Source organism: Trematomus bernacchii, unplaced genomic scaffold (genome assembly GCF_902827165.1).
Source record: "Trematomus bernacchii unplaced genomic scaffold, fTreBer1.1, whole genome shotgun sequence".
Lineage (NCBI taxonomy): Eukaryota > Metazoa > Chordata > Actinopteri > Perciformes > Nototheniidae > Trematomus > Trematomus bernacchii.
Window position 1 is genome coordinate 4,179,508 of NW_022987698.1, and position 11,045 is coordinate 4,190,552.

An 11,045-nucleotide genomic window follows, 5' to 3' on the forward strand; every position below is an offset into this window, starting at 1 on the left:
CAAAAGTATTCTCCGTCGGGACTTCCTGCAACAACACCAAGCCGTTATCGTGATTCTGATTGGCCAGAAGACATTATCAAAGATGTTCTATTGAGAAGACGATCACTACGTGACAAAAGTTTTCAAAACCGTTTCTAGTCTTCGGTATTCTTGTTTTTGGCGTGAGAATAGTTTGGGCAGCGTGAGAGCGTGAGATTGAGAGTGAAAGCGTGAAATGTTACGCACACCCACAATACATGAGAAGGAAATGAAACCAGAGTTAAGTTTCACATTAGAGCCTAGCATCCTCCCTGTGAAGATGTACAAAGGGAAGAACCCCTCAGGATCGGCCTCGAATAAGAGACCGTGCCCCTTCAGAGACACAGGACCCTCTGCGGGCAGCACCCTGTGTGAGAAGCACCGCAGCCCGCTGGAGAACTACTGCTGCACCGACCGGCGGCTCATCTGCGCCCTGTGCGCGGTGTCCGAGCACCGCGGGCACTCCATTGGTACAGTGGGGGAGGAGAGGAGGCGCAAACAGGTAGGTGAAACAAACGCAAACACAAAGTAAAGTGCCATATCTGATATGAGACTTTTACATATTTAGATATGCTGATGCTCCCCTCAGGAAATAATAACTCAAACATGATTCACAATTCCCTCCACTTTTGTTTGAGGAAGTTACTTATTTTTTGGCGCCTATTTATATCAATAATAAATCCAAGTTATTATCAACCCCATTAGCTCATATTTGTTCTTCAAGATATTTATTCATGTTTTAAGCTTTTTGCACATTCAGAAGATGTCACATATAATCGCGAGTGATATGTAATGATATCACTGTGTGACCGGACAGGGGTCTGCAATGTAAACAGTATGTGATGCATGCAAGATCTGCGTCCTTGCAGTTCAGCTGATCATGTGCTGCAAGTGAAAATAAAAACCAAAAACACTCAATTGACTGTAATTATACATTACCTAAGGACTTTGTTATTAGAACAATAAGTGCTTTACCAGTAACTTAAAGAAAACCTTACTGAAATGCTTTATCATACTTATAAAGCTAACACCAGTATCATAAAACTAAACATATTTGTGTGTCTCTATGCAACACACACTGAAGAGGGAGCTGAACAGCATGCAAACAAAATCCAAGCAGATTATTCAGAAAGAAGAAAATAAACTGAAGCACATGGGGAAGACTCTGGAACAGATTCAGGTGAGGAGAACATGTTAATCATACCTGCAGTATGTGCTCAGTATCCAGGAGTATGTTTAATATCTAGATACAATACTGATCCCACATATTTGTGTATGAAACAGGAGGAGGGGAGAGAAACACAGGACTACTGTGAAAGTGTCTTGGTAGGCGTCATTGACTGCCTCCAGAGACATTACATGTTGGTGAGGGAGCGGATCAGAGGTCAGGAGGCTCAGGCTCAGAGCTCCTTCCAGACGCTGGAGGAACTGAAGGAGAGAGACGTTGAGCTCCATCGACTCGCTGAGACTGACAACGATGTCCATTTCTTGCAGGTATAGTGATCACAGGACTACTGTAGAAACATCACCTGAATCTGTATAAAAGATGATGCTGTATTTCTTTGTCTCTTCACAGAAATGGCCCTCCCTGCGGTGTCCTGACACGGATCTTCTTCATCCTCTTCAGGAGGTTTCAGAGGATCCACTTCTCTCCTTCGAGTTTACAAAGAGAGCCGTGGAACAGCTCGGGGAGCAGCTGCAGGATATCTGTGACAAAACATTTGCCTCAATCCTTCATACTGGTCTGTATTTTAACATCAGTCCATTTTAATACAATATGTATAAAGTTAAGATTGGCTTTAATTCAATATTACCTCAACAGCTGGTGGTGAAGAGCAGCAGCAATCAGGAGGTGAGTCAGTGGACCAAAGTATTATTGAAAATATATATTTTCTTTCTCCTGACAAAGATCCAGCTGTTGAAATTTCAAAAGTCTGTATTTTAATATTATATTTTAAATGTTGTAAGCACTACAAATGAAACCCCCTTCCACTGTATTGTTTTGCAGTGAAAATATCCAAGATGAATGTCTCAAAACTGCTCTGAAATATTCTCATAGGTGTCTCTGGAGTTACCAACACTGAGCAGAACATGGAGGAGCCCACAACCAGAGCTGACTTCCTGCAGTGTGAGTGCATCTTTTCTAAACTCACAGCCCAATATTCAGCCATTTGGTCCACGTATCTTAACCTTGCACAAAGACAGATGTGGAAAGTAACAAAAACAGTAGAAAAGTACTTTACTGTAGTGTTTGTAGTTTACATTTTTCTAATACTTCTGTACCTTAACCTTAGTGGGTGGAACACTTTTTTTTTTTTACCCAAACCCTAACTTTTCCTTCACATTTTTCCCATCATCATCTCAGATGCTTGTAGACTCAGCCTGGATCGCACCACAGCTCATGAGGACCTGACCCTCTCTGCAGGAGACACCGAGGTGAGGCTGAACTCTCCGAAGATGAACGACCTTGGTCTTCGTTCCCCGGACAGGTTCTTCCACCGCATGCAGGTGCTGTGCAAGGAGGGGCTGCATGCCGAGCGCTGCTACTATGAGGTCGAGGTGGAAGGAGACAAGGCTGAGATCGCTCTCGCCTACAGGGGGATGAACAGAAAGACTCGAACCCGTCTGTCAGCTTTTGGGGCAAATGCATTTTCCTGGAGTCTTGATCGCTCCTCTAACTACTCGGTGAGCCACAGAGCTGACAGCGTTCAGCTCACATCATCACCGTGTCACAGCCGGATCGGCGTTTATCTGAAGTTTAAAGAGGGAACTCTTGCTTTCTACGAGGTGTCAGGGTCGGACAGTATGAAGTTTCTTTACAAGCTGGAGGCTAAGTTCACAGAGCCTCTGTATCCGGGCTTCTGGCTCGAAAAGGGATGTTGCATCAGGATCTGTGATCTACCTGAGAGGGACTGTAGAAACAGGTTGAGATAGTTAGCTGCAGCACTCACAGCTCTCCGTAATGGCCACAGTATATTAGCATCTTACCTGTAGTATCCAAGGTGGCTGAGAAGTGGGTGTCAGAACAGCTTGTCTCCTTCTTAAACAACAGAACTTAAGCGCTTTGAGCACCAGGAAAAGCGCTTTATAAATGTAATGTATTATTATTATTATTATTATTATTATTAACAGTCCATTTCAACTTCATCCCATGCAGTTTGGCTTCAGGGCAAATTATTCAACCGAAACAGCCAACTGCTTTTTTATAGAAAAGGTAAAAGCAATGGTTGACAAAGGAGGTGTTGTTGGTGCAGTATTTCTGGATCTACGCAAAGCTTTTGATACAGTCAATCATAAGGTCCTTCTGTCCAAACTGTCGGCTTTTAACTGCTCTCCATTAACACTCAGTTGGATTGAATCATACCTCACTGGTAGGCGTCAGCATGTTACCGTCAATAATCGACTCTCCCCAGCTCTAGACTTAAGCACCGGAGTACCACAAGGTTCAATACTTGGTCCACTTCTTTTTACCCTATATATTAATGACCTGCCATCTGTCTGTCCTGATGTGGAAACACAGCTATATGCCGATGACACTGTGATATATGTGCATGCCAATACAAAGCAAAAGGCTGCTGATAAACTGACCTCAGCTTTAGTGCTGATCACTAGCTGGCTACACCGCTCCTGTCTTCAGCTTAATGTAAACAAAACAGTAGGAATGTTTTTCACAAAAAGAAAATGCAACATTGTGGCAAATATAAGAACATATTAATATTGTGCCTCAGGTTAAGTACCGTGGAATTATTATTGACTCTAATTTAACATTCAAAACACAAGTCAAAAAAGTGACCCAAAGAGCAAAGTTTAGCCTAGCAAATTTTAAATACATAAGAAACACAATGACATTGAATTCTGCCAAATTATACATGAATGCCATGATCATGTCACATCTAACATACTGTCTCACAAGCTGGGGGCAAACTAACAGCTCCACACTTAAGCCACTAGCAACCCTGTACAAACAAACCCTCAAAGTACTGGACCAGAAACCTAACAGCTCCCATCACTGTACCATCCTCAAAAAGCATAACATCCTGAGTTCGGAAGATTTAATAAAGTATAGGAACATCGTTCTGGTGTACAAAATCCTGCACAATACAGCCCCTCCACCTCTTAACTCATTGGTTACTCAACGTAACAACACCAGACTGACCACTAGAAGCTCCACACGTGGCGACCTATCAGTCCCATTCAGGAAGAGTACTTTTGGTCAGTCATCATTCTCGGTCACAGCAATACAAAACTGGAACTCTACCCACTCAAATCAAAGACATACATACACATACCACCTTCACAGCTCACTTAAAAACATGGTTCACTGAGAACTACACTTGCACACACTAGCCTGTGTTGAGTATGGCGTGTGTGTTACATGTTGTGTTACATGTTGTGATCATGGATGTTGCCCCTCGTTTCTGTTATGTGATTGTGATGTGCAATATGTGACATGTACTGTATGTAGTAACGTGTGTTGTTTATTGTTCTCTTTTATCCTCTTTTATCCTTTTGCATGTATCTACTTGTCTTTCATCCTTTTTATTTTATATTATATTTTTTATAACTAATGCTGTTGATATATTGTGATTTTAAGGGTGTCTATTACCATCTGGCCGGGGACAACAGCTGGAAATTAGCCATGTCAGCTAAAGCTGCTCCATTTACTGTTTTTGTGACAGTTCATCGATGTGGACTGTCCACGACACTATAAATAAATAAACTAAACTAAACTATACTTAAAGATGGCCGCCACTCTGACAATCCTGCTATGTTTTTTAAATGGGAATATCTCTTTTACTTCTGTCTTCTTTTACAATATAAAGTAGCCTAAAAATAGTCTTAATTAAACAGTATATCCATTTACGCCCACTGTACAGGCTGTTGGGTTGACACAATTACATATTTGTGTTCACTGGACCGAACAGGACTTTGGTGCAAAGAGGAACCAACATTACCATCCTCATCAAAGTCTTATTGTGCTTTTTATGCCTCTGCTTGTCCTTACCCTTCTCCCATACATGAAATCACGAGAACATCATGAGGGCATTTCTTCATATTTGGCTCAAACTTTGTGCCAAAATTAAATTATGATTTATTTGATATTATTTTCATGTAATAGTCTGCCTATTGTCTTTTATATTACCATAATTATTTTGTATCAACACCAGTAAAACCATAACACAAAAGCTTCGTGTGCAGCTGTTTTTATTCTGAAAACTGTCAGTAGCTATATAGAATGAAATGGGTTACTTATTAATATCTGTCTGTATTTAGTTCTGTATATTTTTCAATAAGAAACTGAAGATAAACATTCCCAATGAAAATGTAACTTTCACCATGACAATTTTGACTTCAAACTGAAAAAAAACAGAAATACAAAAGCAACTTGTCCACTCTTTATTTATTCATATTTTTGGTGATTCTTTTTACAATAGTTGTCAGTATCATACAATCATTATATGACTGAGGAAAGGGAGAGAGGAGCTGTCAAGGGACATCTATAAACGTGTCTCCTGTACAGACAGTGCTTAAAACATGTGCTCAATAAGGCCCTGCACACACAGGTAAGAAGAAGGAAACACACACACACACACACACACACACACACAGGCACACCAGCTCTTGTAAGGAAGAGTTAACTTCCCTTTGGCTGTAAGAGGGCAGTTCCTAATCATCGCTAACTCACACTGTCAATCTTAAATTATTCTCCATTTTAATAGCTGGATATTGCTTTTAATCTATGAACAAAACAAATGCTAACTTTTTTTTGCAGTCCTAGTGAAAAAAGTGCATTAATCACATTCATTATTACTTTATGTTGCATTTAATGCTAAAACAGTTACCTATTAAGACATATATATAATTCACATGGGTAAAATCTATCATCAGAATATTTTGGTTATAATTGTATTTACAGACTTGAACAACAGAGGGATCTCTATATGACGCACTCAGCAGTGGCTGAATCACACAGACTAAAACAAAACAGCAAAGAAAACGGGATGTTTAGAACCACACTATCAGTCCTGCAAGACTGATGCTCTTTGAAGTGAATAAAGTGACCAATCTATGATAATATATATTATTAAAAGGTGTTTTAATTTTATTTTGGAGGCCATGTTATTGCATACAAAGTTTAAGAGACGGACTGGATTTCTTTTGAGAGATATCCAGTAATGAACTTGATGTGTTGTAAAAGAGAAAAGACCGGCTATAAGCTGCTGTGGAAAGTAGATTTGTTTACTAATTGCCATTTTGGTGGTAGTCGTTTCAGATTGTTTTAGTTGATTAAGCCTAGAATTCTTTTGTGGCTTTTTTTCAAGCTGAAAAAAAATATTTGTAGTCAAGGACAACCCCAAGACAGCTGATGCTAGTGTGGCTCAAAACAAGCAGAGCAGTGACTCTATAAAGTGGGGACCGGGGAGTGGACGTCAGCTGACAGCAGGTGGAGCCAGACGAACACAACAGAGATCCAGCTGCTGTTTACACTAAACCTGACATCACCTCCACCTCCCAGCCGCTTTTAAAACCCCACAACAAGGAGTAGCTACAAAAACTACAAAATAGATATGTCTTTAAATATACAATTGAAATAAGCATCACAAAAGAAGAAGAAGAAGACAAAATATACATTATATTTATATATATATACTGGTCACTTTTAAAAGATAAATCTTTGTTGTTCGTCACACCTACACACAATGCAAATTTACAGTAATATAAATATAGTCCATTTAATTCCTTACGCCATGGCTTTGAATATTGAGATAAAAAAAAAAATAAAGGTATCGTCTTCCATGTAACAGGAAAGTGAATGTGCTCAGGTCTATTCAGTACCAGTGTGCATGGGTTCAGTGTGCATGGGTTCAGTGTGCATGGGTTCAGTGTGCATGGGTTCAGTGTCTTAGATCTTCATCACACGGAAATATCTGTCTGTTTCAATGACATTTCATAAGCTTTATTTTCCCACAAATATACAGAAACCTTGTGCATTTGAGCATATGTGTGTTTTTACTTGTGCATATCAGGTCCTAGATTACATAGGTTAATACTAAGTTTGTGTTTAATATTCCATTATTTTGATTTGACTTTCTTTAACATTTTGGTCCATTCCTGATTTTTCTGTCCTTTTCATTGTGTTTTTGGTCCATATTGACCTCAGTTTGTGCTCCAACGGAAATATATATTGCTTCTCATTGTATGGTACACATTCAACGGCAGCTATTGTTTTAATTTTAAGTGTGCATTAATCGTTAAAATAATACGTCAACGATTAGTGTTGTTAATTCACTTGTGTAAGTGTGAATCTTTTTTGTGCTTTTGAAGCAAGAATGTCAGAACTGCATCAGCGAGGGATAAAAATTTGTATCAAATGCACATCAACAAACTGTGCTTTCTGTCACTGCAGAATGTGTTCAAGCATCATGAGTTTAAAACCAGGTCTCTGTTGTACTTTCAGCGCACCTCACTTCAGCATTTCCTTTCTGTTATTCTGTTACATGATTTATATTTCAAGTGTTTTGTTTTTTAATTGTAACTCTTTGGTGGAGAAACTGAAATGAGTGACTTTCACAATTTATCGTGTATGTGTTACAGACAATGGGACATCATTATTATCCTATATTATATTACTCTACTGCATACCACTGTTTACAGAATGAACAATACTGGCTACACACAAAAAACAGCAGGGAATGGGAATGAAACATACATGGATATCTTTATAGCTTACAATACATAGAGCCCTGCGAAAACAGACCAACAAGAGAAGGGATTTCAAGCTACATCAGAACAGAGGTGCTTGTGTAGCCACACTGTTAGGGCTGGGCAATATGTTATATCGATATGGTGATCAGGGGCGCCGTAAGGGGGTGAAAAGTTAGGACGATTCTAAGGGCCCGTGACTGACAGGGGCCCAAACAATTTTAGAACATTAAGAAAAAAATGTTTAAGTAACCAATGTGATATCTTTTCATGGGGCCCAAAATCCCTGGCGGCGCCCCTGATGGTGATATTCGACTAAATGATGTCTTGAAAGTTGCAATATTTGTTTGCACTTGACGTGTACGCAGTTTGATTGACATCAAATGATAATGGCTTTCCTTGCTTTCTTCACAGACACTGGATGAAAGCCCAATTTTAGGAAAGCGTCTGTCCTGAAGTGGTTTCACTTTTGAAAACATTGCCAATCAAATATGGGACATCTGGTCACCCTAAAGGGAAGTGATGTATTTGTGTGTTGTAGCAGTTATTTTATATAACATAATTACCCTAACCCTAACCCAGACCTACAATATTGCAAAATCAAGCTATTTGGTCAATTTTTTTGTTTCTCGACATTGCCCAGCCCACAGTATGTACTCACTGGAATCTCTGCATAAGATTTCATTTCCTAACTCTTCGACTGAGTGGCTTAGACACACAGTATGACCAAGAGAGGCTTTAAACCTCAAAATAATTGTGTGTGTGTTGTGGGGGGGGGGGGGGGATCCTTATACTGCCGAGGATCCTTATACTAAGGCAAAGAAAAGCAGATCTCAGAACCTTTTCTTAAGCACTTAAACAGCTTGATTTCAGTGTGTGATCTACTGGCAAGAGTTGTTGTTTTTCTCCTGCTGCAGGTTGATCTCGGTGTTATTTGGGAAGCATGTGTTCAGATGAATTGGGCGGCTACATACAGTTTTATGGCGTCAGTAGGGCAGTGGTGGGGATGCTTGGCAGTGACCCCCATGGAGACTTTATGGCTGGAGGGTAAACTGTGCGAGGACTGGGCGTCAGACGAGTCAAGAGTCAGACTCTGGCGTGGCGGGTGTGATCGGAGTAGTCGGTGTGGTGGGGCTGACGGCTGGGTTCTGGTAGCTCGTACCGTAGCAGATGTTTGGAGACAGCGAGTTGGGGTCTAGGGTTTTGTTCCCTGCTGGGGTCAGGTAGGGCCGGCCTGCCGGAGCTGTAGGTGGTGCCTCGCCCGGTTTGGCACCAAGAATAAACCTGGACTCGTCCTGCTCCTCCAGGTTGGAGATGTCCTTCATCATGCTTTTACGGTAGGAGACAGACAGCTTGTTGGAGCCGTCCGACATGAGGTTGAAGCGCCTGGCGATGAAGACAATAGGGAGCGGCAGCATGGCCACGACGATGAGAGAGAAGCACATGGTCAGAGCCCAGGGAGGATAGCTCTGGAAGCGTTCCTCAGCCTGCAGACACAAACAGAGGGATGAGTGACTATAAGAGCACACGGATTACAATCTTTGCCTTTGAGAACAAACTTTTAGAGATGAGCATGTGGTTTTGTCGGTAATAGAGTGCAATGAGTTTCTTTTTGGTTTGTCAGCTTTTATTCAGACTGAAGTATCTCATTAACTAATAGCTTGATGTCATTACATTCTCTAAAGACATTCATGGTTCCCAGAGGATGAATCTGGCTAACATTGGTTATTCCCATACTTATCCTTTAGCACCACCATGAAGTCATGTCTTTATGTGCCCTTATCACATTTACCAGGAAAATATAGAAAATGGTATAATAAATAAATAATGGAAGGCAGCTAGAAAGCACATGCACGCACGCGCACGCACGCACGCACGCACGCACGCACGCACGCACGCACGCACGCACGCACGCACGCACGCACGCATGCACACACACACACACACACACACACACACACACACACACACACACACACACACACACACACACACACACACACACACACACACACACACACACACACACACACACTGACCAACTCTTGGACCCAGGCGTTGTATCCTGGGGGGATGATGGCCATCTCGATGACGGTGGCTGAGATGAGCAAGATGAGACAGATGGGGGAGACGTACTTCCACAGATAGAAATAGATTATGCATGGTCGGAAACCCAACATGTCCTCCAGATCCTGCATGAACCTGGCGGAAAAGAAACAAGAAACGCATTACGGGTATGAACAAGCTCTTTTACACTATTAAGCACTTATTGAGTGTGACTAAAACCACAGCTGGTTGTACCTTTTTGTGCCATAAATCCAAGCTACAGACACATTCTCCAGGATGACCACCACTGTGAGAGGTAGTCCAGCAGAGTAGTCATCAAACATGGTGACATAGTAGTTCCCTGAGCGTTGGACGAACAGCAGGCCACAGAAGAAGGCCACAACGCAGCAACACACTGAAACAAACCCAGAGAAGAAACAAAATGAGCACGCCTTCAGAGGAGACAAGGAGACTGGTGAGATAAATGGAAAAATAAATGGATTCTTTTCAGTTGTTTTGCATACAGTACACTCAGAGTAAGACTAATGCAGCCTAAATGTGTTTAAATGCGTTGCTGAGTAAGCCTGTGTAAACTCCTAATAGCATATTGTGTCGATTAGCTTTCAGTCAAAGTCAAGTCAAAGTCAACTTTATTGTCAATCTTCCAGTTTGTGTGTACAGACAGAGAGATCGAAATACTGTTTCCCACAATCCCGAATATAAAAACAAATGTATATAGAATATAAAAATATGAAAATAAAATATGTGTACACATTTAGACCTAAATAAAAACACAACAATCAATATACAAAATAACAGTCACTTCAATATTTTGAGAATGTGCAGATTGTCCATCGAATGTGCAAAAATAAATATTAGTGCAAGATTGTCCATAGAATGTGCATTATTGCAATATTGTCCATAGCAGCGTAAAAAGGGTCTGGTGCTGGATTTGAGTGTCTGAGTGTGTGGGGGAGTTATAGTCCAGTGGGGGCAGGGGGGAGAGGGGAGAGGGGGGAGAGGTGGGAGTGAGCTTACCTGTGAAAAGCTCCCTATTGACCTTGTAGGTGTCGAGGACAGGTGTGGTGATGCCCGTCATGGTGCCGATCATGCTGCCCAGGCCGAGGTTGATGAGCATGAAGAAGAACATGACTGACCAGAACGGAGACCATGGGAAGTGAGTCATGGCCTCTGTGAAGGCGATGAAGGCCAAACCGGTGCCCTGGACGGACTGCAGAGAGAGAGAGAGAGAGAGAGAGAGAGAGAGACACTTAAAT

At 41.3% G+C, this 11,045-nt stretch overlaps 2 protein-coding genes across 2 annotated transcripts in view; one reads left to right on the forward strand and one right to left on the reverse strand.

The window, feature by feature from the left end:
- The first annotated feature begins 246 nt into the window (after positions 1-246).
- LOC117489859 (tripartite motif-containing protein 16-like) lies at positions 247-5,375 on the forward strand. The gene is made up of 7 exons (XM_034139409.1): positions 247-520; positions 1,103-1,198; positions 1,303-1,512; positions 1,595-1,760; positions 1,841-1,870; positions 2,078-2,146; positions 2,384-5,375. Exons 1-7 carry the CDS (start codon positions 248-250, stop codon positions 2,950-2,952), a joined length of 1,413 nt encoding a protein of 470 aa, XP_033995300.1. The 5' UTR covers position 247; the 3' UTR covers positions 2,953-5,375.
- Positions 5,376-8,704: 3,329 nt separating this feature from the next.
- Positions 8,705-11,045, reverse strand: part of LOC117489743 (sodium-dependent neutral amino acid transporter SLC6A17-like) — a 9,481-nt gene continuing 7,140 nt past the window's right edge. Inside the window, exons 8-11 of the mRNA XM_034139268.1 lie at positions 10,807-10,999; positions 10,024-10,183; positions 9,762-9,924; positions 8,705-9,209 (exon numbers count right to left, since the gene is read on the reverse strand). Coding sequence (XP_033995159.1) covers positions 8,802-9,209; positions 9,762-9,924; positions 10,024-10,183; positions 10,807-10,999 — 924 coding nt within the window. The 3' untranslated portion in view covers positions 8,705-8,801. The remainder of the gene's footprint in view (positions 9,210-9,761; positions 9,925-10,023; positions 10,184-10,806; positions 11,000-11,045) is intronic.